Raw genomic sequence first — 27,409 nt, forward strand, 5'->3', positions numbered from 1 at the left:
ACTTATAAAACCAATCATCTCTGTTTCTCTCTCTCTGTGTGTGTGTGTGTGTGTGTGTGTGTGTGTGTGTGTGTGTGTGTGTGTGTGTGTGTGTGTGTGTGTGTGTGTGTGTGTGTGTAAGTCCGCTCATTTGCCACAAGATGGTGACAAAGTACTGCTGCCTTTTTCATTCAGACACCGATACATTGTACTGATAAGGACTGGATGCACTCTTCTTTCCCTCTTTACATTTTTTCATTAATGTTACTTATTGGCTGGTGAGTTAATAAAATATGCAAACAGAAGAGATCCCAAATTTAAAAACAGCAACAAACAAGTTAACCAAAAGAAAGAAAACAGATTGACCGCAGCGCTTATAATGTAGGTGACCTGGAACGCACCATGGCAGTCCCTTATAAATAAAGGTGACCCGGAACGTGCCCAAAGACTTCCTCCGCGGCTGACTGTAGCACGAATATTGTCATTCACCAATCATCGCCGCTGCTATGGGGGTGTAAAAAGGACTGACACCCATAGAAGAAAGACACATTATCAGGCTAAACTAACGGTTTATGGATTTCATGATGATGAAGAAAAAGAAATTCAAGTTTAAAGTGGATTTCGAGCTGGATGAGCTCTCTTCTGTCCCCTTTGTCAACGGTGTCCTGTTTTGTAAAGTCCGACTCCTTGATGGTGGTTTCTCGGAGGAGTCGTCTCGGTAAGAATGCTAACGTTAACTGCTAGCTAGCTAGCTAGCAACTCAATGCTAGATAATGTTTTATTTTCTTGTACCTGTCTCTATTATCTGTTATGTTCAGAATTTCCGATATTAGGCAATAGCCATACATTGCTAGTTCGCTGGGTATAACATTGTTACCGTAACCTAGATAACGTTAGCTGGCTGCCAGGCTAGCAACCGTCATCTGACTAGCACCATCACATCGGTGCACAGCTTCGGCTGTAAACAATGCCAGGTTGGATCGGCATGTATAGCTAGCAAGGAAGGTACTGCGAAACCCTGTCGTTAGTATGCACAATAGATGTCTGTCTGCGAGGATGATGGAGTGGAGAGTCACAAGTAGGAACATGTTCCATTTTACATTTGAGAACATTGTCAGTATCACACTACAATGGTGCATGACATGGTCAAAGTCCAGGTACAGTAAATGGGGGATAGATCAAAAATAAATACAGGCAACACTTTACATTAGTGCCCTTATTACTGTGTAATTACTCCTCGAAGTAGCGTGTGACAACTACTGACAGGTGTCATAGTGTGCACAGTGCACTCGAATGGTTTTATGATAAATGGTCTGAGTTCCTCTCACAGAGTGGATTGTATTTGATTTCATCATGTTTAGCTAATCAAGTAGCTAATCCCCTTTCCTCTGAAAGCCATCTCCTACTGTAGCTTTAACTCCACATTAACCTGATACCCGAGGAGGAGAGAGGAAATGTGGTGTGGAGGCTAAATATGTACAGCAATCCTTCAGCAGAGTCAGTGTGGCTTGCTGTTGTCAGTCCAAGCCTCCAGTATTCACTATGACATCATACTTTTTCCTAAACTTTTGTTGCTTCCTCTTTCCATTGATTGACACGAATCTTAGATTTCACAGTGCTATCCATTCAGCAGTGATGTGACCGCAGCTTCTTCCTGATTCATGGTCGTGATGCTGCATCTCTTTGTGCAAGGCAGGATACAGGGCCTGAGTCTGGGCGTCTGAAACGGGCTGGCTTGGGTCAGGTTAGCCTACCCAACATCTGGAGCCTGTCCGTAGCTCTGCACACGTCCCCAGGCCCGGATAAGCTTGTCAGATTTGCAGACGTGAGATGGAGCTTAGCCTATGCAGGGGTTTTGTGCAAGCTTGATACTTTAATTTCTAAATGATTTGCCTTTGGCAAATCCTTCTCTTAATCTGGTAAAAACTTCCTCTGACTGAGTGGTAGGCCTGTGTATGAATAGAGCCTCTGTGTTTCTGTCTGTTTGGGTTCCTTTCACTGTGAATAAGCCAGACCACACCATGCCAGCCCCTCTGATGCCATCACTGATTCCTTCAGTGTGCGGGTGCTTCTGTAATGGCCTCAGTAATGGATATTTATGAGTCTGTCAGTGCCACAGTGTTTCCTCTATAATAATTTGTAGCATTTGGGGGGAAAAGGGGTTGATCCCTTTGTTTTCCTCATCTGGGATCCCCTCCAGAGAATTTCTATGTAGAAGGATTGAGAAGCTCAGTTCTGGTGACTTTTTAAAAGGACATTCTACTCCAAAATGAATAGAAAATTATGACACCATCTAAAATGTAATTTCCTCATCCAGAAATGAGCCCAATAACATATTTGTAAAATTATTAGTAAAAAATATTTTTACATATTGGAACATGCATATAGCTTGTGCATGGTCCATATTATCAGGTATGCTATTAGCAATAAGAATTATCACCTGTAGCCCAACTGATGCAGCATAGTGGCTATAAATCAATAGGCGCTCCGAATTAAGATGCAAAGATGCCTGCAGAAAGAATGGGCTGTCAGCTATGACATGGCACTTTGAGTTTGAAAAAAATCTCTTTTAGATATTGAACTACCCGTAAGTGTAGTGGTTTTATACCCGGTAATGGAATTACTACACAGAAATGCATAATTATGGCTATAAATGCCATCTTCACGTTTCACAAGTTTGAACATCAAAGTACAATACACTGATTTTCAATAATGTACTGCATTGTACTACTGTACTATCCAAACTGCATGTCCCCAGGCACCCTCATTTGTTGACTTCTGTGATCGAAAAAGCCTTGGTTTCATGCATGTCAACATCAGAAGCCTTCTCCCTAAGTTTGTTTTACTCACTGCTTTAGCACACTCTGCTAACCCTGATGTCCTTGCATTGTCTGAATCCTGGCTCAGGAAGGCCACCAAAAATTCAGAGATTTCCATACCCAACTATAACATCTTCCGTCAAGATAGAACTGCCAAAGGGGGAGGAGTTGCAGTCTACTGCAGAGATAGCCTGCAAAGTAATGTCATACTTTCCAGGTCCATACCCAAACAGTTCGAACTACTAATTCTGAAAATTACTCTCTCCAGAAATAAGTCGCCGCCTGCTACCGACCCCCCTCAGCTCCCAGCTGTGCCCTGGACACCATTTGTGAATTGATTGCCCCCCCATCTAGCTTCAGAGTTTGTTCTGTTAGGTGACCTAAACTGGGATATGCTTAACACCCCGGCAGTCCTACAATCTAAGCTAGATGTCCTCAATCTCACACAAATCATCAAGGAACCCACCAGGTACAACCCTAACTCTGTAAGCAAGGGCACCCTCATAGACGTCATCCTGACCAACTGGCCCTCCAAATACACCTCCGCTGTCTTCAATCAGGATCTCAGCGACCACTGCCTCATTGCCTGTATCCGCTACGGTGCCGCAGTCAAACGACCACCCCTCATCACTGTCAAACGCTCCCTAAAACACTTCTGTGAGCAGGCCTTTCTAATCGACCTGGCCCGGGTACCCTGGAAGGACATTGACCTCATCCCGTCAGTTGAGGATGCCTGGTCATTCTTTAAGAGTAACTTCCTCACCATTTTAGATAAGCATGCTCCGTTCAAAAAATGCAGAACTAAGAACAGATACAGCCCTTGGTTCACTCCAGACCTGACTGCCCTCGACCAGCACAAAAACATCCTGTGGCGGACTGCAATAGCATCGAACAGTCCCCGCGATATGCAACTGTTCAGGGAAGTCAGGAACCAATACACGCAGTCAGTCAGGAAAGCTAAGGCCAGCTTCTTCAGGCAGAAGTTTGCATCCTGTATCTCCAACTCCAAAAAGTTCTGGGACACTGTGAAGTCCATGGAGAACAAGAGCACCTCCTCCCAGCTGCCCACTGCACTGAGGCTAGGGAACACGGTCACCACCGACAAATCCATGATTATTGAAAACTTCAACAAGCATTTCTCAACGGCTTCCGCCTTCCGCCTGGCTACTCCAACCTCGACCAACAGCTCCGGCCCCCCCGCAGCTCCTCGCCCAAGCCTCTCCAGGTTCTCCTTTACCCAAATCCAGATAGCAGATGTTCTGAAAGAGCTGCAAAACCTGGACCCGTATAAATCTGCTGGGCTTGACAATCTGGACCCTCTATTTCTGAAACTATCCGCCGCCATTGTCACAACCCCTATTACCAGCCTGTTCAACCTCTTTTTCATATCGTCTGAGATCCCCAAGGATTGGAAAGCTGCCGCAGTCATCCCCCTCTTCAAAGGGGGTGACACCCTGGACCCAAACTGTTACAGACCTATATCCATTCTGCCTTGCCTATCTAAGGTCTTCGAAAGCCAAGTCAACAAACAGGTCACTGACCATCTCGAATCCCACCGTACCTTCTCCGCTATGCAATCTGGTTTCCGAGCCGGTCACGGGTGCACCTCAGCCACACTCAAGGTACTAAACGACATCATAACGGCCATCGATAAAAGACAGTACTGTGCAGCTGTCTTCATCGACCTTGCCAAGGCTTTCGACTCTGTCAATCACCATATTCTTATCGGCAGACTCAGTAGCCTCGGTTTTTCGGATGACTGCCTTGCCTGGTTCACCGATTACTTTGCAGACAGAGTTCAGTGTGTCAAATCGGAGGGCATGCTGTCCGGTCCTCTGGCAGTCTCTATGGGGGTGCCACAGGGTTCAATTCTCGGGCTGACTCTTTTCTCTGTATATATCAATGATGTTGCTCTTGCTGCGGGCGATTCCCTGATCCACCTCTACGCAGATGACACCATTCTATATACTTTCGGCCCGTCATTGGACACTGTGCTATCTAACCTCCAAACGAGCTTCAATGCCATACAACACTCCTTCCGTGGACTCCAACTGCTCTTAAACGCTAGTAAAACCAAATGCATGCTATTCAACCGATCGCTGCCTGCACCCGCATGCCCGACTAGCATCACCACACTGGATGGTTCCGACCTTGAATATGTGGACACCTATAAGTACCTAGGTGTCTGGCTAGACTGCAAACTCTCCTTCCAGACCCATATCAAACATCTCCAATCGAAAATCAAATCAAGAGTCGGCTTTCTATTCCGTAACAAAGCCTCCTTCACTCACGCTGCCAAGCTTACCCTAGTAAAACTGACTATCCTACCAATCCTCGACTTCGGCGATGTCATCTACAAAATTGCTTCCAACACTCTTCTCAGCAAACTGGATGTAGTTTATCACAGTGCCATCCGTTTTGCCACTAAAGCACCTTATACTACCCACCACTGCGACTTGTATGCTCTAGTCGGCTGGCCCTCGCTACATATTCGTCGCAAGACCCACTGGCTCCAGGTCGTCTACAAGGCCATGCTAGGTAAAGCTCCGCCTTATCTCAGTTCACTGGTCACGATGGCAACACCCATCCGTAGCACGCGCTCCAGCAGGTGATCATCCCTAAAGCCAACACCTCATTCGGCCGCCTTTCGTTCCAGTACTCTGCTGCCTGTGACTGGAACGAATTGCAAAAATCGCTGAAGTTGGAGACCTTTATCTCCCTCACCAACTTCAAACATCAGCTATCTGAGCAACTAACCGATTGCTGCAGCTGTACATAATCTATTGGTAAATAGCCCACCCATTTTCACCTACCTCATCCCCACAGTTTTTATTTATTTACTTTTCTGCTCTTTTGCACACCAATATCTCTACCTGTACATGATCATTTATCAATCCAGTGTTAATCTGCAATATTGTAATTATTCGCCTACCTCCTCATGCCTTTTGCACACATTGTATATATAGACTCCCCTTTTTTTTCTACTGTGTTATTGACTTGTTAATTGTTTACTCCATGTGTAACTCTGTGTTGTCTGTTCACACTGCTATGCTTTATCTTGGCCAGGTTGCAGTTGTAAATGAGAACTTGTTCTCAACTAGCCTATCTGGTTAAATAAAGGTGAAATAAAAAAAATTAAAAAATTAAAAAACTGAAACGTATGCCTATGATGCGTTCGGATTTGGTCCAGTCCGGTCTGTCTGTGGGCGTTAACATGAAGGCCAGGGTGGACTGACCGAATTTCAACTACTTTTCAACGTCCATCGATGTCCGGTGTTGGTCGGTGCTCAGTGGTTGCTAGTTACAGTAAATGGGAGGAGAGGGGGGCTCATGGTAGGTGTCAGTAAGAGCTGGGAGAGGTGACATTAACTGGAGAGAGAGGCAGAGCAAGAGAAAGAGAGAGAAGGGAGTGGTTGTCCAGACTGTTTTAACACTCTTGGTTTGACCACCAGACAACAGAAAGACAAAGAAACAGTTATGAGCTGAACGTAACAGTATGCCAGTGGAAGGGAGGACAGTAAGCAGATGACCCAACTGTGGTTTGTGACTACTGATTTCCCATGGTACGTCTACCATTACTTGTTACTTCTGGAACTATCATTATCCCCTCTCTTCATGAGGGAGAGAAATTAGAAAATATCTTATAGATACAGTGAGTTCCAAAAGTATTGTGACAGTGACAATTTTGTTGTTTTGGCTCTGTACTCCAGCATTTTGGATTTGAAATGATAAGAGACTTGCTTAGTTAAATAAAAACGGTTTAGAAAGGACTTTTTGTACGTTGTCCCCCCCCACTCCCCACCCCATTTTAGGGGACCAAAGACTGGAACGAGCTGCAACAGTTTTATCTCTTCATTCAAAGACTCAATCATGGACTCATAGTTGTGGCTGCTTTGCGTGATGTATTGTTGTCTCCACCTTCTTGCACTTTGTGCTGTTGTCTGTGCCCAATAATGTTTGTACCATGTTTTGTGCTGCTACCATGTTGTGTTGCTACCATGCTGTGTTGTCATGTGTTGCTGCCTTGCTATGTTGTTGTCTTAGGTATCTCTTTATGTAATTTTGTCTCTCTTGTCGTGATGTGTGTTTTGTCATATATATATATATATATTTTCACTACAGTTCAAAAGTTTGGAGTCACTTATTTCCTTGTTGTCCTTGTTTTTGAAAGAAAAGCTAAAAGATTTGTCCATTAAAATAACCTAAAATTGATCAGAAATAGTGTAGACATTGTTAATGTTGTAAATGACTATTGTAGCTGGAAACGGCAGATTTTTTTATGGAATATCTACATACAGAGGCCCGTTATCAGCAACCATCACTCCTGTGTTCACATGGCACGTTGTGTTAATCTAATCCAAGTTTAAAATTTTAAAAGGATAATTTATCATTAGAAAACCCTTTTGCAAATATGTTAGCACAGCTGAAAACTGTTGTTCTGATTAAAAAAGCAATAAAACTGGCCTTTAGACTAGTTGAGTATCTGGAGCATCAGCATTTGTAGGTTCGATTACAGGCTCAAAATGGCCAGAAACAAATAACTTTCTTCTGAAACTCGTCAGTCTATTCTTGTTCTGAGAAATTAAGGCTGTTCCATGCGAGAAATTGCCTAGAAACTGAATATCTCGTACAACTCTGTGTACTACTCTCTTCACAGAACAGCCCAAACTGGCGCTAACCAGAATAGAAAGAGGGGTGGGAGGCCCCGGTGCACAACTGAGCAAGAGGACAAGTACATTAGAGTGTCTAGTTTGAGAAACAGACGCCTCACAAGTCCTCAACTGGCAACTTCATTAAATAGTACCCGCAAAACTCCAGTCTCAACATCAACAGTGAAGAGGCGACTCCGGGATGCTGGCCTTCTAAGCAGAGTTAGACTTAGAATAGGTGGACAACTTTAAATACCTAGGTCTGGCTCGACTGTAAACTCTCCTTCCAGGCTCACATTAAGCATCTCCAATCTAAAGTTAAATCTAGAATTGGCTTCCTATTTTGCTTCCTACCCTTCACTCATGCTGCCAAACATACCCTCGAAAACTGACTATCCTACCGTTCCTTGACTTCGGCGATGTCATTCACAAAATAGCCTCCAACACTCTACTCAGCCAATTGGATGCAGTCTATCACAGTGCCATCCGTTTTGTCACCAAAGCCTCATACAGTGGGGCAAAAAAAGTATTTAGTCAGCCACCAAAATCCTACAATGTGATTTTCTGGATTTTTTTTCTTCTAATTTTGTCTGTCATAGTTGAAGTGTACCTATGATGAAAATTACAGGCCTCTCTCATCTTTTTAATTGGGAGAACTTGCACAATTGGTGGCAGACAAAATACTTTTTTGCCCCACTGTATACTACTCACCACTGCGACCTGTATGCTCTTGTTGGCTGGTCCTCGCTACATATTCGTCGGGAAACCCACTGGCTCCAGGTCATCTATAAGTCTTTGCTAGATAAAGCTCTGCCTTATCTCAGCTCGCTGGTCACCATAGCAACACCCACCTGTAGCACGCTCCCCAGCAGGTATATTTCACTGGTCATCCCCAAAGTCAACACCTCCTTTGGCCACCTTTCCTTCCAGTTCTCTGCTGCCAATGACTGGAACGAATTGCAAAAATCACTGAAGTAGGAGACTTATATTTCCCTCACTAACTTTAAGCATCAGCTATCTGAGCAGCTTACCAATCGCTGCAGCTGTACACAGCCCATCTGTAAATAGCCCATCCAACCAACTACCTACCTCATCCCCATATTTGTTTTTGTTTTTCTGCTCTTTTGCACACCAGTATTTCTACTTGCACATCCTCATCTGCACATATCACTCCAGTGTAAATTGTAATTACTTTGCCACTATTGGCCTATTTATTGCCTTTCCTCCTTACTTCATTTGCACACACTGTATACAGATTTTTCTATTGTGTTATTGGCTGTACGTTTGTTTATCCCATGTATAACTTGTTTTTGTCGCACTGATTTGCTTTATCTTGGCCAGGTCGCAGCTGTAAATGAGATCTTGTTCTCAACTGTCCTACCTGGTTAAATAAAGGTGGGAAAAATATAGAGTTCCTCTGTCCAGTATCTGTGTTCTTTTGCCCATCTTCATCTTTTCTTTTTATTGGCCAGTCTGAGATATGGCTTTTTCTTTGCAACTCTGCCTAGAAGGCCAGCATCCCGGTGTTGCCTCTTCACTGTTGACGTTGAGACTGGTGTTTTGCAGGTCCTATTTAATGACGCTGCCAGTTGAGGACTTGTGAGGCATCTGTTAATTGAACTAGACACTTGAATGTACTTGTCCTCTTGCTCAGTTGTGCATTGGGGCCTCCCACTATTTATTGAAGCTGATTCAGCAACTAACCATGATTCAGATGACCATCCAATCAATGCTAGATTACAGAGACATAATTTATAGATCGGCAATTAAGGGTGTTCTCGAGCGGCTAGATGTTCTTTACCATTCGGCCATCAGATTTGCCACCAATGCTCCTAAAGGACACATCACTACACTATACTCCTCTGTAAACTGGTCATCTCTTTATACCCGTCGCAAGACCCACTGGTTGATGCTTATTTATAAAAACCTCTTAGGCCTCACTCACCCCTATCTGACATATCTACTGCAACCCTCATCCTCCACATACAATATCTGTTCTGCCAATCACATTCTGTTAAAGTTTTATCTCTTTTTCTTTATTCAAAGACTCAATCATGAACACTCTTACTGACAGTTGTTCCTGCCTTGCATAATGTATTGTTGTCTCTACCTTCTTGCCCTTTGTGCTGTTGTCTGTGCCCAATAATGTTTGTACCATGTTTTGTGCTGCTACCATGTTGTGCTGGTACCATGTTGTTGTCATGGGTTGCTGCCTTGCTATGTTGTTGTCTTAGGTCTCTCTTTATGTAGTGTTGTGTTGTCTCTCTTGTCGATGTGTGTGTTGTCCTATATTTATATTACATTAATAAAAATAATAAGCTCAGCCCCGCAGGAGGCCTTTTGGTAGGCCAACATTGTAAATAAGTGTGACGTAGAAGTCCGTCACTGGCCGCGGGCAGCATTTGGTTCTTTAACGCACACACATATTCATCACTCCTCCCTGCGCCATTATAAGATAAGTTAACAATGTGGGTCGACACACAAATTAACTTCTGTCTTGGTGCATGCATTTCACACTTGTCAATGTTCATATTTGAGAGATACAATAATTATTATACTTATCAATGTTGTGGATGAGCGCATTGTTTGTTTGTTCTGTTCCTCTCTCTCCATCTCTGTAGCTTCCGGGTATGCTGGAAAAGGACCCGAGCTAAGGGAATTGGGTTGGCTTTATAGTGCCTGTCCCAAATGGCTCATTAATGCATATGGGCATATTGAAAGATATTGTCAGTAGTGATGTAATGTTGTAAATGTTATGTTGTGATATTGTTTAAAACCGTGTTGCAATGTATATCCTTTAGTATGTTTAGTTCATGGAAAATGTAGGTTTCTATTGTTAATTGATTAATTAATTAGGGTTAATTGTTCTGAGGGGAGGGGCTAGCCCTACAAAAGGAGCCTCTCCTCCAGTCTCTAAAGAGGCAGTTTTGGATTGAGCTGTGGATGGGGCAGCATTGTTTTTAAGCTGTCCCATAAGGTAGACGTTGATGGCAGTACTGTTGTTTTTTTGTTCCGGAATCACTTGTAAATAAACACCTTTGCACAGAAGAACTTTTGCGGTTCCGCCATCTTTTTATTTTGATAGAGGTTAGGTTATCCAGTTTAGCCTTCTGGCCTACTCTACGTGACAATAAGAATTTGTTCTCAACAGACTTCCCTAGTTAAATAAAGGTTAAATAAATAAAAAAGAATAGAATAAACATGTTAGCATAAGTATAATACAGGAAGGCATAATTTATAGTCCAATATTTACAGCTCAATCAATTGACATGGATAGGCCTGCTACTAGGCCATAGTTTATACTGGAGGATAAAGGGATACATTATAAACTAATGCTCTACTGTAGTGTATCCTACAGTAAGTGCCAGTGGATATGATTCCCTGTGAGATTATTTCCAAGGAAATAAATCATGTGAAAGACAAATGCCTTCTCTGTTAGTTCTGTGAGGGAACAACCACAATGCACCATTCTACAGGCTGGTATTTTTAAACAAAGAACAGTTCTCAGTGCTTTTGGTGTTTCTCATTGAAAATAACAAGTTAATGAGATTTTCTTTTAAATATAAAAAATAATCTAAGTAGAATGTGTTTTTTTTGCTGGGAGAAGAACCAGATCTATGATTCATCCTGGGTCCCTTGTAGGGGAAAGATTTTCTCTCTGCCTTGCTTTCTTTTCTATCTTTCCTTCTCTTGGCGTGTCATTCCTTCTGCATTGTCTGCCAGACAAATCCCTGGCGCCCAGTTTTATTAGGTCTCTATGGTTACCAAAGTTCATGAAGTTGCTGAAAAGAAGAATAGAAAATAAACAATGTAGCAAAGTTTTCTCCGGCAATACCCGGACCCCGGATAATGCCACTGACTCAGTGAACAAAACCATAATTCACAAGACTTCCTATTTGAGAGATTTATTTTAAAATGGGCTTAATAATAAAGACGTATTTTAATGGTAAACATGTATTACCTTTTTAATATGGCATCAACACAAACTAATGTTTGTCTAATTGCCAAAGGAATCACTTCAAAATGTAGGCTACCTGCACACATTCTACCACTCCAAAAAGAATTCCAGCATCCAAACAGTGCACTGTGCACCTGCCGTTTGAAGGGAAAGAGACATGTTACCAACAAGTGTGATGTCATTCGGCGGTTGTCATTAGGCCTACACTCTTGTAGCCTGAATTAAAATCTCCCTCAGTTTGTCTCCACTTACCCTATAATGAATGACAAAGCAAAAACAGGATTTTAGAAATGTTTGCTCATTTATTTAAAAAAATATTTTGGGGGAAATATCACATTTAAATAAGTATTCAGACCCTTTACTCAGTACTTTGTTGAAGCAACTTTGGTAGCTATTACTGCATCGAGTCTTCTTGGGTATGACGCTACAAGCTTGGCACACCTGTATTTGGGGAGTTTCTCCCATTCTTTTCTGCAGATCCTCTCAAGCTCTCATGTTGGATGGGGAGCGTTGCTGCACAGCTATTTTCAGGTCTCTCCAGGCCACTCAAGGACATTCAGAGACTTGTCCCGAAGCCACACTGGCGTTGTCTTGGCTGTGTGCTTAGGGTTGTTTTCCTGTTGGAAGGTGAACCTTCGCCTCAGTCTGAGGTCCTGAGCACTCTGGAGCAGGTTTTCATCAAGGATCTCTCTGCATTTTCTCTGTTCATCTTTCCCTCCATCCTGACTAGTCTCCCAGTCCCTGCCGCTGAAAAACACCCCCACAGCATGATGTTGCCACCACTATGCTTCACCGTAGGGATGGTGCCTGGGCTCCTCCAGAAGTGACGCTTGCCATTCAGGTCAACGATTTCAATCTTAGTTTCATCTGACCAGAGATTCTAGTTTCTCTTGATCTGAGAGTCTTTACGTACCATTTGGAAAATTCCAAGCGGGCTGTCGTGCCTTTTACTGAGGAGTGGTTTCAGTCACTCTACCATAAAGGCCTGATTGGTGGAGTGCTGCAGAGATGGTTGTCCTTCTGGAAGGTTCTCCCATCTCTACAGGGGAACTCTAGAGCTCTGTCAGTGTGACCATCTGGTTCTTGATCACCTCCCTGATCAAGGCCCTTCTCCCCCGATTGCTCAGTTTGGCCGGGTGGCCAGCCTTGGAAGAGTCTTGGTGGTTCCAAACATTTTCCATTTAGGAATAATGAAGGCCATTGTGTTCTTGGGGAACTTAAATTCTGCAGAAATGTTTTGGTACCCTTCCCCAGATCTGTGCCCCCGACACAATCTTGTCTCTGAGCTCTACAGATAATTCCTTCTACCTCAATGGCATGGTTTTGGCTCTGACTTGCACTGTCAAATGTGGGATCTTAAATAGACAGGTGTGTGCCTTTCCAAATCATGTCCAATCAATTGAATGTACCACAAGTGGACTCCAATCAAGTTGTAGAAACATCTCAAGGATGATCAATGTAAACAGGATGCACCTGAGCTCATTTCGAGTCTCCTAGCAAAGGGTCTGAATACTTATCTAAATAAGTTATTTCAGTGTTTTATTTGTAAAAGTTTTGCAAAAATGTCAGTTTTTGCTTTGTCGTTATGGGGTGTTGTGTGTAGATGGATGAGTGTTTTATTTTATTTAATCCATTTTAGAATAAGGCTAATGTAACAAAATGTGGAAAAAGTCAAGGGGTCTGAATACATTCCGAAGGCACTGTATCTACCTTCATTAAAACAAATATAGACTCTTAGCTTTCATTTGACACCCAATTTGACATGCTCCTATGAATTTCCCATGATAGGTCTCATGGGTTCTTTTACGTGGAAATTACCTAAAATGACGGGACATCTGAAAATGGGCTGAAGTACGGAAGCAAATAAGGCAGTATCTGTCCGGAGCTCATCGCCACAGGAAACTGAGGGCCCAGTTGAAACAATGTTGCAAGTTCGCTAGCGGGCTGGACCAAGTCGATACAATGTTTCACGTTTGCTAGCGAAAGCTCAAGACAGGCGGCGTAAAGAGATTAATGCGATTGAAATAACCTGAACCAACTGTCAGAGAGGCGGGGCTGTTTGTTTAATTTGGAATACGCTTTTGTTTTCATAGTACTAATGCAGCTGTACAAAATTGCATTTTAACAAATATAATTAAAGACCAGCCCCCCAACCCACCCCTGTAATTTGCACACTGGTCACACCCTGTTATTGGATTAAAGGAGTAGGTTACAGCTAATCGTCTAGTTAGTTAGAACCCTGAGCTCCGTCTGAGGTTTATGGGGAGTGCTGGATGGGGAGTTCCCTGTTGGACTATTATGTAAGGAGTTTTTTTTCACAAGATGTCATGTTGTAAGGATTATTCATTTACATTTTTATTTCCAACGACGTCATCAGTTGTTCACTATAGAAGAGAGGTGTGAGTTGTAAGTGTATTGGTCCATTCAGATCAGGGGGATTAGACAGAAGGGAGATGATGGTGAGAACATTGAGTGGGTGAAGTCAGAGAGGATGCCAGAGGAAGAAGAGCTATCTGGAGAACTGGAATATTACCCCCTACACACTCTCTCTCTTTCAATCTCTTCCCCTCCTACCAGTCTCTCAACACTTAGGCCTATGCTGAGCAGGGTTAGTAAAATGACATGATTGAAACAGGACAATAATCAATTTCAGTGGACTATCAAGTGTTTCTGCGAACCACATGGTTAAATCCTCCACAGTTGGTCTCCATTAACATGCAGGGATGGGTTCTAGTGAGAATCTGTAATCAATAACCTATTAGGCCCATGTTTAATGATCATAATGTTTCCATTATGTTGCCATGACAGTCAGCCTCTAAGATAAATCTATCCCTCTGGATTGTCAAGCTGACCCATGTCCTTAGTTGGACCGTCCCATATTTACAGTTGGCTAGCCTCGCTTTCAGACAGTGTGTGATACTATCACCTATGCCATGCGATTGGTGCTGATGTTGTGTATCAATATGTGACCATTTGTGTATTTCTCCTACAGGGAGCCGGTCCATGCTAACTGTGTGCGCTGGAAGAAGAGGTTCTCCTTCCCCTGTAAGATGAGTGCCACCGCTGGGACGGGCGTGCTTGACCCCTGTGTGTGCCGCGTGTCTGTCAGGAAGGTATGGCCCTCAGACTCCTATTCAACCTGTTCATCCTGTTCCTATTAATGTTGGGAAACCTCATCTGGAACATAGATTGGCATAAGGCATGTCTATAAAGTTGACTGGTTTCTGCTTTGTCACTGTTTACATTCAAATTATTTCACTGTTTTATTTGATAGGAGCTAAAGGGTGGGAAGACGTACGCAAAGGTACTGTTTCAGAGAGTGATTCCTTTTTACACTCTTCTTGCTCTCTTTCCCAATACAAAGTTAGTTACATTGATCTATGCTTAGTGAACAGGTTGCTTTCTCTGCCTGCAGGTAGTCTAGAGTTGGTGTCACAGTTAAGCTCTGTCCATGTGGTACACTGCAAATATTTTGTTCAAGTGGTAAAATATTTACCCTTTAAAAATAGGCCTACAGGAAGTGAAAAAACACTAATGGATTAGTGTTAAACCATTTAAATTGTAATGATTAGCTTTTACCTTAAATGGGAAATTACCTAGATAATAGCCAGTGTATCCAATTAAAGTTTATGCTCCAGAGATTAAAAATAGTCAATTAAATCAATAAAGCCAGAGAAAATGGATTAGTCTACGGTTCTTCCTTTGGTTTGTCTATAGAGACACTGAAAGGTTGAGGTACAGAAAGAGATTGATAGGAGAAAAACAACAAAGCTCACAACACCACCCTGCAGCTCTGTCTGCAAGTTAACCTGATCCTCTCTCCTCAGCTTGGCTTTGCAGACCTAAACCTGGCTGAGTTTGCTGGTTCTGGGAACACGACACGTAGATGTCTACTGGAAGGTTACGACACCAAGAACACCCGGCAGGACAACTCCATACTCAAGGTACTGATTGGAGAGATGGGTTTCTATCAATTCCAGGACATCATATCAGTCTCCGCTGCTTTCTTCTAGCCTGGTTCCAGATCTGTTTGTGATGTCTTGCCAACTTTTATCTTATAGTCATTGTCAAGCGAGTTGGCTCGACAGCACAAAGAGATCTGGGACCAGGCTAGGTTTTGTATGTCAGTGTCAAGGGAGCTCAAACCTCCGTTTTCTTTTTGTAACAGGTTATCATCAGCACACAACTGATGTCCGGGGACCCCTGTTTTAAAACGTAAGTGGTGCCTTCACTTTAAAAAAATAAAAATAAGGCCTATTATGATTTGGTTTTTAGATACGAGAAATGTTTCAAATGCAATTAAAGAAAATGTGCTCAGATTTCCCCCTACAGTGAAGCGCATTCAAATTTGCATAGCATTTCCCTTTGAGACCAATGTTTATCCGCCCACCTACGCTGCAGCAAGGATTCCTTCCTGCTTCTCTATGATAGGCTACAGTTGTGTGGGGGGTTTAAGGAAGGAGAATTATTCTATAGTATTTATTTATAATACGTAGTAGGAACACAGTGGGTGTCATTTAGATTGTAGGTGAGAGAAAGAACATTTCAAACTAAGCATTCACCATGAAAGCAATTAATTTCCTCATTGATTTAGTGTCCTACATTTCAGGTTACATAAAACTGTCAACAGCACTTCAGAGTAAATACTGTGTTATACTGTAAAGTCTAGCAAAATAAAAGGTTCGCACATACTCTTTCAAACCAAGGCCGTATTCAGTGAGTTGCAATGTTGTAAATAGATATGTAGACTAATCTTGCACAGTGAGATGTCTCTCTTGGACCTCACAGAGAGTCATGTCTGTTCTTAGAAATGTATCTGTTATTTCTGTGGTGTTGCATCCATATGAATAAGCTCCAGGTCTTGAAGGCTTTGCCTGTTAGACTGTGTGAGGAGTGTGTAGCATGGGGAGTCAGGGATCAGCACAGCATTAGAGAAGGCTTTACATGGGATGAAGTTATGATGGGAGCCAGGGGGACATGCTCATCTCTCCAACCCTGCAACCCTAACTCAGGGCCATTTTGGCCCATGTCCATGTTTGTGTGGGAGCGGTTCCAAGAATGTGAGGAGGATTGTACCCAGCAGATGTGTCTGTGTAAACTAAACTAGAGCAGACCAGGGTGGGGCGATGAAACAGTGGTCACAGCTGAGTTGGCTTGCCAAGTACCACACCACAGCATCATCCTGTACAGGGATAAAACAGCAGACTAACATCCAGGATAGGTCTATATTCTCACTGTCTCTATGAGGTCTAGGTGACTGTGAAGTTGTTTCAGCCATGTATTCTGAGAACACGAGAGGATTGGGGCGGACGGGGAGGCAGAGGCATTGAAGAGGCCAGGGTGACATAAGGGATAAAGTAGAGGGGACAATATGTTAGTTCAGCCCCAGTCTGTGTTGGAAAATAACAAGGAACGCCAACTGCCCCTGGAGTAGGAGATGACCCCAAAATGTAATATGTGCTATTGCCTTGGGCAGATAGTGGAGGAAAGCTGTTGATCATCAGACTCACTGTCTTGGAGGGTTTAAGGCAGCCCCCCGCACCTCTGAGTCAGAGTATCTCATTCCCTTTCCTTTAATAAAAACACATGAGCAAATCACTGGCGTAGCTTTAATTAAAAAACAGTTCCGTGAATGTTTTAGACAAATACTTACAACTCTTTTCATAATCATATTTTTACATTTTTTTAAATAAACAGGTAGGCCAGTTTGGAACAAGTTCTCATTTACAACTGCGACCTGGCCAAGATAAAGCAAAGCAGTGAGACACAACAACAACACAGAGTTACACATGGAATAAACAAGCGTACAGTCAATAACACAATAGAGGAAAAAAAGAGTCTATATACAGTGTGTGCAAATGGCGTGACGAGGTAAGGCAATAAATAGGTAGCGAAGTAATTACAGTTTAGCAAATTAACACTGGAGTGATTTAAATAGCAGATGATGTAGAATTACTGGTGTGCAAAAGAGCAGAAAAGAACATAAAAACAATATGGGGATGAGGTAGGTAGATTGGGTGGGCTATTTACAGATGGGCTATGTACAGCTGCAGTGATCGGTTAGCTGCTCAGATAGCTGATGTTTAAAGTTAGTGAGGGAGATATAAGTCTCCAGCTTTAGCAATTTTTGCAATTCGTTCCAGTCATTGGCAGCAGAGAATTAGAAGGAAAGGCGGCCAAAGCAGGTGTTGGCTTTGGGGATGACCAGTGAGATATACCTGCTGGAGCGCGTGCTGGTGGGTGTTGTTATCGTGACCAGTGAGCTGAGATAAGGCGGAGCTTTACCTAGCATAGACTTATAGATAACCTGGAGCCAGTGGGTCTGAATATGTACGAATATGTAGCGAGGGCCAGCTGACTAGAGCATATAGGTCGCAGTGGTGGGTTGTATAAGGGGCTTTGGTGACAAAACGGATGGCACTGTGATAGACTGCATAAAGTTAGCTGAGTAGAGTATTGGAAGCTATTTTGTAAATGATATTGCTGAAGTCGAGGGTCGGTAGGATGGTCAGTTTTACGAGGGTATGTTTGGCAGGCGTGAGTGAAGGAGGCTTTGTTGCGAATAATTTGTGTTGCTGTGCATGAACCAACCCCTTCTGTTTGTCCTCCACAGGCCTCCTTCCACAGGCACATTCATCGGCGTCCAGGGAGATGCAGAGAGCCTCCTGGAAGAGAGGAAGGGAGGGGACAACCAGAAGGCCTTCATGGGTAAAATGAGACTAGACTAACTACTCCTTACTACACCTCTTCTCCCACAGAACTCACCACAGTGCGTTTATATGACTCAGTCAGCGTTCCTCAGTCAGCGTTGGAGTGCATCATGAAATATAGCAGCTTTTAACAAACACGTCCTGTATAATAAATCTCTGGTAAATCAGAGGCAAGAGTATATATAGGTGTCGGATCTTAATTTGATCACTCTTTTGTTCGTTGCTGAGAATTTTCCTGCACCGCAGGAAATGCAGATGAGCTTTGTGATTGACATAAATTCACCGAAAACCTGCACTAATACACTGTTATATTAACAGTATTCCACTTTTCACGTAGCCTCATTTTGGCCAGATATTAGCCTAACCACCGGTCAAGCAACGTTATGGACTAAACATTCAAATCCTGTTGCTGCCAAGATTATTTTGCTGCGACAATTCAGGTCAAATTAAGATCCTACATCTATAGGCTTATTAATCAAGGCACTTATTCTGTTTGACAATTAAATCAATTAGCATAAATAAACCCTGCCAGCTGCTAAGCTGTATGCCTCAGAAAATACAGACTTGGAATGAGGAAAACCAGAAGTAAAATGATTGGATATAAATGACTGTATATGGAGCATTAGTTACTGACCATCGTTCCTCTCAGTCTCTGATTGATTCTTGTCATTGATCAAAGTCTGCTTTTCTCTTTGGCTGCAGTAACTTTGAGATTTGTTCCTGTACTAATAATAATATTCTTGAATGGCAGACTGACTTGCTGTATAACCAGCTGCACCTATAGATCCTCTCAATCTTTAATCCAATTCAAGCCTCACCTGATACAGAAATGTGAATCGGTCTCGGGGTGATTCAGCTGCTGTTAATGTGTCATATTCAACATGTGTAGAAGAGAAGAGCACTCTTCTCCTCTCCCTTCGCGCTCCCTCTCCCTCTCTGTCTGAAGTGGTGTGTGCTCTACCCCACAGGAGGCTTCATGTAGAATTCAAGCTGTTTTTTTGATGCTCTCCGATCTCTCTGCCGCCGACCCTCACATGGTTCTTGGTTAAAAATAGGAACACACTTTTGTGTCTGTGGGAGGGGAGGTCCACAGTGAAAGTAATGTTGATTGATAAGGGGATGACAGACTACTATGGACAACCTATTGGTTTCCACTTCATTTCCACTTGTCTGTTTGGATGCTTTCACAGCATTTCACCCTGTGAGCACAGGACTGAGGGAACATAGACATGGTCCACCTTTCACAGCGGTCCACCCTGTGAGCACAGGACTGAGGGAACATAGACATGGTCCACTTTCACAGCGGTCCACCCTGTGAGCACAGGACTGAGGGAACATAGGCATGGTCCCCTTTCACAGCGGTCCACCCTGTGAGCACAGGACTGAGGGAACATAGACATGGTCCCCTTTCACAGCGGTCCACCCTGTGAGCACAGGACTGAGGGAACCTAGACATGGTCCCCTTTCACAGCGGTCCACCCTGTGAGCACAGGACTGAGGGAACATAGACATGGTCCCCTTTCACAGCGGTCCACCCTGTGAGCACAGGACTGAGGGAACATAGACATGGTCCCCTTTCACAGCGGTCCACCTTGTGAGCACAGGACTGAGGGAACCTAGACATGGTCCCCTTTCACAGCGGTCCACCCTGTGAGCACAGGACTGAGGGAACATAGACATGGTCCCCTTTCACAGCGGTCCACCCTGTGAGCACAGGACTGAGGGAACATAGACATGGTCCCCTTTCACAGCGGTCCACCCTGTGAGCACAGGACTGAGGGAACATAGGCATGGTCCCCTTTCACAGCGGTCCACCCTGTGAGCACAGGACTGAGGGAACATAGACATGGTCCCCTTTCACAGCGGTCCACCCTGTGAGCACAGGACTGAGGGAACATAGGCATGGTCCCCTTTCACAGCGGTCCACCCTGTGAGCACAGGACTGAGGGAACATAGACATGGTCCCCTTTCACAGCGGTCCACCCTGTGAGCACAGGACTGAGGGAACATAGACATGGTCCCCTTTCACAGCGGTCCACCCTGTGAGCACAGGACTGAGGGAACATAGACATGGTCCCCTTTCACAGCGGTCCACCCTGTGAGCACAGGACTGAGGGAACATAGGCATGGTCCCCTTTCACAGCGGTCCACCCTGTGAGCACAGGACTGAGGGAACATAGACATGGTCCCCTTTCACAGCGGTCCACCCTGTGAGCACAGGACTGAGGGAACATAGACATGGTCCCCTTTCACAGTGTGCTGGCCCTAGTTAGTCTCTTCACTCTGAATACTGTTATAGGAATATTACTGTAATCCCAGTCCACACTCAACCCATTACCAACCCCTATGTCCTGTTTTAAAAACCTGACAGAGAGCCGAGAAGGAAAGTGTCCCTCTGTTTCCGATGAACTTGGGGGCTCCTGCCATTCCCGAACATCCAGCTACGCTAGTCAGCAGTCTAAAGTCTCAGGTAGGCCCTCCTAATACTCCCAACACAGCCATTCTAATGTACAGTGCAACATGTAGCGTGGAGATCTAGCTCATTCTCTACCATGCTAACATACAACCTAGCTAGTCATCATTCAAAGTCCCAGTATGACAATTGTCACTTCCATACAGGCCATTGTACAACTGTCTGTCTCAGCATTTTATTTTCTCTGTCTTTTTCTCCATTTTTACTTTGCTGAATTCCTCTGTCTGCATGTCTGGTGTCTTTGATGTGCCTTTCTAACCTTGACCTATTTTACTGTAGTAATTAAAAAATAAATATGTTTATTGTGGTAAACTAATACAAGTAAAATCATTTACATCAATGGTAGTCTGGCTAGTGATTGAAGGATCTGTTACAGGCAGATCCGATCCCCTATAATGAATGGTCTGTAGGAAAGTGAGGAGTTCACTCAACTCCTCTGATAGCCAACTCCTCTGATAGCCAACTCACTCTGATAGCCAACTCACTCTGATAGCCAACTCACTCTGATAGCCAACTCACTCTGATAGCCAACTCACTCTGATAAACATACTCCTACCATTGCTTCCTACATACATTAAAGCAAGAGAAAAGTATATAGACTAGTTGTACAATATTCTATTTTCTTTATAGTTTGGAGGGTTGGTTTTATATCAGTTAGCTTTGAGAGACATTTCAGACACACAGTGGTTGGCTTGTAGTGATCCTGTAGGTAGTGTTAGTGTGTGGGCGATTTGTTCCCTTCACCGTAGCCTGACTAGCTAGCGGTACATTGAGACTCTGCAGTGTTTCCTGCAGACATGAATGCCATGTGAGTGTGTGGGCGCTAGGCTAGCATCCATCTCTGCTGCTAAATCATTGATCACACCGCAAGGCTTCAATCTGCTCCACTCTCAGTCCTTTTCCATAACACAAAACTGCTCTCTAAAATTGTGAATGATTGACATGTTGTATGCAGACTTGTGACTCTTTTTGTGTGTATGAGTGACCATGTACTTAGTGTGTGATAATGTGCTTCAGTGCATTATGTCTTGATGTTATTACTTATTGATATTAATGATCAATATTTTGAAGTAGCCTGCCTATGTGTCTGAAGGCTTGTGTGTGTGCTCTAACCTCCTTACTATTACCCCTCTGTCCCTCTCCACCCCAGGCTACAGCACAGGTCACTCCCGCTCCTCCAGCCTGTCAGAGTGTACCCATCGCAGGAACACTTCTGTGGGCAGCGCTTCCACCGGCATCGCCAGCATCCTGGAGCCCTCTGACGACACCAGGGACCAGAGGGAGAGCAGGGACCGGGAGAGGGGAGACAGGGAAGCCAGGATGGGGATGATGCCCCCTACTGCTGGGGCGTCAGCCTGCACAGCCCTGCCTGAACACCCCACCCCCACCAGTACCATTGGTTCCTGTACAGGCACTCCGGTGAAGAGCGCCTCGTCCTGCGAACGCCTCAACAGGTGAGACTGAGAGACACCCCTGATCAATGATGCTAATCCTGTCTTGAAAAAAAGATCATGTAATCTCAATGTTGACTTAATAATTGAACAAAGGATAAATAAATAGACAACCTCACACCTGAGCAAGCTGCTATGCTGAGATACAAGATAGGTAGCCTAAGCAACAGTCTTTACATTACTGTACAGCCATGAATCTCAATGACATTTCTGACTTATTGGACTAGTCACTCTTGTTACACAACATTCTCAGCATCATGGATGTCACACAAAAATAAAAAAAGATAAACACATTCTATCTGAAGAGACTGCATGTAACCTATGTGTTGTAACTTGATCCTGTATGTCCCACCACCAGACACCTGGTGAAGCAAGGGTCCATGGAGGGTCAGATGATGAGGGTGGAGGCATCGAGGGTGGATGCTGATGACGTGGTGGAGAAGATCCTTCAGAGTCAAGACTTCACCCCCAGCCTGCTGGACTCCAGCCATGAAGGTACCTAACAACCTAATCAGAGACCAAGTTCCAGAGCCAGTCAGAGACCAAGTTCCAGAGCCAGTCAGAGACCAAGTTCCAGAGCCAGTCAGAGACCAAGTTCCAGAGCCAGTCAGAGACCAAGTTCCAGGGCCAGTCAGAGACCAAGTTCCAGAGCCAGTCAGAGACCAAGTTCCAGAGCCAGTCAGAGACCAAGTTCCAGAGCCAGTCAGAGACCAAGTTCCAGAGCCAGTCAGAGACCAAGTTCCAGAGCCAGTCAGAGACCAAGTTCCAGAGCCAGTCAGAGACCAAGTTCCAGAGCCAGTCAGAGACCAAGTTCCAGAGCCAGTCAGAGACCAAGTTCCAGAGCCAGTCAGAGACCAAGTTCCAGGGCCAGTCAGAGACCAAGTTCCAGGGCCAGTCAGAGACCAAGTTCCAGAGCCAGTCAGAGACCAAGTTCCAGAGCCAGTCAGAGACCAAGTTCCAGAGCCAGTCAGAGACCAAGTTCCAGGGCCAGTCAGAGACCAAGTTCCAGAGCCAGTCAGAGACCAAGTTCCAGAGCCAGTCAGAGACCAAGTTCCAGAGCCAGTCAGAGACCAAGTTCCAGAGCCAGTCAGAGACCAAGTTCCAGAGCCAGTCAGAGACCAAGTTCCAGAGCCAGTCAGAGACCAAGTTCCAGAGCCAGTCAGAGACCAAGTTCCAGAGCCAGTCAGAGACCAAGTTCCAGAGCCAGTCAGAGACCAAGTTCCAGAGCCAGTCAGAGACCAAGTTCCAGAGCCAGTCAGAGACCAAGGCAGGTTATAGTTTGACCTTAGAGGGGTAGTTCTACCTCTACATGCAGTTCTAACTCTAGAATTGTATACTGGGTCTAAAAAATAAAGTTGAAAGCATGTTTGAGATGTGGTATTAGAATTCATGAAGTTAAATTACACTCCATTCCAGTAACATTTACACCAGTATTCATAAGTGATTAATTCAAATACTGTATAAAAGTTGCTGTGAAAATTGTCAGTACAAATTAGTTGTGATAAGAATATATACAGTTGAAATCTGAAGTTGACATACACTTAGGTTGGAGTCATTAAAGCTTGTTTTTCAACAACTCCACAAATTTCTTGTTAACAAACTATAGTTTTGGCAAGTCGGTTAGGACATCTACTTTGTGCATTACACAAGTAAAAAATATATATATATATATGAGATCATTTATCATTTAATTTTATCAGGGACTCCTACTGAGACAAGGTCTCTTTCAGAGATGAGTCCTAAATACAGAAAAGACACAAAATATAAATACAAAATGTAATCAGAAAGAAAAACACGTTCATTAAAAACAAAACATATTCATCAGTAATAAGGTCCTCAATCAGCTTTCTGAATTGCCCTAGAGGTACCAGCACATTAAATCTAAGAAAATGTTGAAGATTGTTCCACAAATAAGGTGCAAGAACTAAAAGCAGATTTACCCAACACAGTAGAGACCAAAGGAATTCCCAGAGTTAACCATCCCTGAGACTGGGTGTGGTAACTTGTATGTCAAGTTTAGTTATGATGTTAGGTACAGTGGGACTTTTTGTAAAATAGCTTTATAAATGAAAACATAGCAATGTATCAAACTAGAAGACATCGAAGAGGGCCAACCAACTTTCTGGTAAAGAATACAGTGATGATTACTAAAATTGTCACCCGTAATAAAGAGCAGTGTGCTATGATAAACTGCATCTAATGACTTTAATGAGGTGGCAGCTGCAATAATACATTAATAATAATATAAATGATCATAATAATAATGTAATAGTAATACATTTGCTTGCTCCCTGGTGACCTCAGTGATATGGAGTAGATTCTTACCGTGGGTGAGTACCGTATGCAGAGGGGGTTGATGGGGTTTCTATCAGCATGTTTTAATGAATTTCTCTACTGAGGAAGGATTGTGTCGCTGATACTCTTCAAGGTCCCGGCCTCCTCTACAGCGAGCAGAATGCTCCTGTCAATACTGGATTCATTTGTTGATTGCCTAGCAACCAGGCTCCTGAGGAGTGTTGATGTTTCATCTGATAAATAAATAAAGCAGTTTCACCACAAATGCCACTCAAAGTTTGTGTGTCTGTTTGTTTCAGAGGAAGGCCTGCGGTTGTTTGTCGGTCCCGGAGGAAGCACTGCCCTTGGAAGCCATCACCTGCCTACCAGGTAGCCTAAGTCTTTAACAGAGTTACACTCACAATAACGCACACTTAAAATAAGATATCACATTTATTCATGTATAGATTTGTTTATTAAATGATTACTTAAAATGCTTATTATTTAAATTCAACCCACCCTCACTCAGGTACTTGTGGTTGCTAATTTGTCCTATTTGTTTTAGGGTTGGTGCTGGTGCATATGAACAGGTGGTGATTAAACGTTAGGCCTAAACCCCACCAGGAGGATGAGTGGCACAGCTGACATCCAACAGAACCATCAGTGGTTTTTATCTTTAATTCCAGCAAGCACATTTTATCCAACTGAACTGGCCTGTCAGAAATGGACTGCAACAGCGCCCTCTGGTGTGCTTACAGACTATGTGCACTGTCTGTTGTCCCGTTAGATTAGCTCAGTGAAGTCAAGAAGAACATCACCACACCTCAATCTTGGAAAGGAGTCAGACTATTAAAAACTGCAGTTTGAGGTCACAGGAAAACCTGACCTTTTCAGCTGGAGATCAGTGATTTGGTTCTGTGTTTGTCACCAGGATGAATGAAGCCTTTGCTGAAGAGGATGATGCCATGCTTTTTCAATACATTCCCTAGTTAACGCTAGTCCCCTAGTTTTCAGTCCTTTGGTTTTTCAACAATGTTTTTTATTTGGAACTGCCTTTTAATGTAGGATTTTAACTTTTGTCCACCAATAAGCTGCTGAAAGGTTGTGTGTGTGTGTGTGTGTGTGTGTGCACGTGCGTCAGTGGAGGCTGGTGGGAGGAGCTATAGGAGGATGGGCTCATTGTAATGACTGGAATGGAATCATGGTTTCCATGTTTGATACCGCTCAATTTATTCCATTCCAGTCATTACAATGAGCCTGTCCTATATCTCCTCCCACCAGCCTCCAATGGTGTGCATGTGTGTGTTTGCTATGTGTTTGTGTGTATGAATGACTGTGTGCGTGCCTATATGTCTCTGGTAAAGTGTTAAAGCCACTAGTCTGTTGTAATAATAGTAAACCTACAATAATCCTGCAGTATACAGAGCCAGGGCTGAGGGTGACACTGCAGGTTATGTACTCGGTACTGAAGGTGACCCTGCTCCTCTCCTCTGCTGATCTCATTACTGGCAGAAATAGAAACCGCCTTACAATCTAACCGCTCTGCTCTTTTGATATGCTTGTGGGAGGGAAATAGATGGTGAGGAAGAGGAGAGAAGCTCTGTTTGAGTGAGGTCAAGCTTGTGTTTGCTTCTTCTGAAAGAATCAGACTCTCAGGTTAAGATATCAGGGTTCCATTCCGGATGGCTCTTTTTTTGCAACGACCGATGACAGTGCGGTTTAGAAACTGATGCAAGTCAACAGTTGATTCTTGCCAAGCTGACGTAGGTAAAGATGAAGGCTACAGGACAAATGGTCAACAATTGAACTGCCATTGTACACACTTATTGGTCACCTTGTGTAGTACAACTCCAAAGAGTGAGACTGTGGTCCATCAAGAGTGTGACAGTGTGGTCCATGAAGAGTGTGACAGTGTGGTCCATCAAGAGTGTGATAGTGTGGTCCATCAAGAGTGTGACAGTGTGGTCCATCAAGAGTGTGACAGTGTGGTCCATCAAGAGTGTGACAGTGTGGTCCATGAAGAGTGTGACAGTGTGGTCCATGAAGAGTGTGACAGTGTGGTCCATCAAGAGTGTGACTGTGTGGTCCATCAAGAGTGTGACAGTGTGGTCCATCAAGAGTGTGACAGTGTGGTCCATCAAGAGTGTGACAGTGTGGTCCATCAAGAGTGTGACAGTGTGGTCCATCAAGAGTGAGACAGTGTGGTCCATCAAGAGTGCCACGGTGTGGTCCATCAAGAGTGTGACAGGGTGGTCCATCAAGAGTGTGACAGTGTGGTCCATCAAGAGTGTGACAGTGTGGTCCATGAAGAGTGTGACAGTGTGGTCCATGAAGAGTGTGACAGTGTGGTCCATCAAGAGTGTGACTGTGTGGTCCATCAAGAGTGTGACTGTGTGGTCCATCAAGAGTGTGACAGTGTGGTCCATCAAGAGTGTGACTGTGTGGTCCATCAAGAGTGTGACAGTGTGGTCCATCAAGAGTGCGACTGTGTGGTCCATCAAGAGTGCCACAGTGTGGTCCATCAAGAGTGCCACAGTGTGGTCCATCAAGAGTGAGACAGTGTGGTCCATCAAGAGTGAGACAGTGTGGTCCATCAAGAGTGAGACAGTGTGGTCCATGAAGAGTGCCACAGTGTGGTCCATGAAGAGTGCCACGGTGTGGTCCATGAAGAGTGAGACTGTGTGGTCCATGAAGAGTGAGACTGTGTGGTCCATGAAGAGTGAGACTGTGTGGTCCATGAAGAGTGAGACTGTGTGGTCCATGAAGAGTGAGACTGTGTGGTCCATGAAGAGTGAGACTGTGTGGTCCATGAAGAGTGAGACTGTGTGGTCCATGAAGAGTGAGACTGTGTGGTCCATGAAGAGTGAGACTGTGTGGTCCATGAAGAGTGAGACTGTGTGGTCCATGAAGAGTGCCACGGTGTGGTCCATGAAGAGTGAGACTGTGTGGTCCATGAAGAGTGAGACTGTGTGGTCCATGAAGAGTGAGACTGTGTGGTCCATGAAGAGTGAGACTGTGTGGTCCATGAAGAGTGAGACTGTGTGGTCCATGAAGAGTGAGACTGTGTGGTCCATGAAGAGTGCCACGGTGTGGTCC

The 27,409-nt window shown here is 44.0% G+C and overlaps 1 protein-coding gene across 2 annotated transcripts; it reads left to right on the forward strand.

The window, feature by feature from the left end:
• Window positions 1-442: 442 nt before the first annotated feature.
• Window positions 443-26,201, forward strand: fam102bb (family with sequence similarity 102 member Bb). Of its 2 annotated transcripts, XM_064935890.1 has the most exons (11): window positions 443-697; window positions 14,398-14,518; window positions 14,680-14,709; window positions 15,233-15,349; window positions 15,574-15,620; window positions 18,019-18,113; window positions 20,487-20,585; window positions 21,739-22,042; window positions 22,398-22,534; window positions 24,634-24,703; window positions 24,879-26,200. In XM_064935890.1, the coding sequence occupies exons 1-11, from the start codon at window positions 552-554 to the stop codon at window positions 24,919-24,921; spliced, it is 1,209 nt and encodes a 402-aa protein (XP_064791962.1). In that variant the 5' UTR covers window positions 443-551; the 3' UTR covers window positions 24,922-26,200. The 2 variants fall into 2 exon arrangements, with proteins under 2 accessions (XP_064791962.1, XP_064791963.1); XM_064935891.1 differs by lacking the exon at window positions 20,487-20,585 and having other exon boundaries at window positions 24,879-26,201.
• Window positions 26,202-27,409: the final 1,208 nt, after the last annotated feature.

Source organism: Oncorhynchus masou, chromosome 24, assembly GCF_036934945.1.
Source record: "Oncorhynchus masou masou isolate Uvic2021 chromosome 24, UVic_Omas_1.1, whole genome shotgun sequence".
In the NCBI taxonomy this organism is placed as follows: domain Eukaryota; kingdom Metazoa; phylum Chordata; class Actinopteri; order Salmoniformes; family Salmonidae; genus Oncorhynchus; species Oncorhynchus masou.

What these genes read in the sequence shown, in the direction of transcription:
- fam102bb (XM_064935890.1), top strand. Translation starts at nt 552, where the DNA reads ATGGATTTCATGATGATGAAGAAAAAGAAATTCAAGTTTAAAGTGGAT. An exon ending in TTCTCGGAGGAGTCGTCTCG is followed by an intron (nt 698 to 14,397) that starts GTAAGAATGCTA and finishes TTTCTCCTACAG; the next exon opens with GGAGCCGGTCCATGCTAACT. An exon ending in GGGGACCCCTGTTTTAAAAC is followed by an intron (nt 15,621 to 18,018) that starts GTAAGTGGTGCC and finishes TGTCCTCCACAG; the next exon opens with GCCTCCTTCCACAGGCACAT.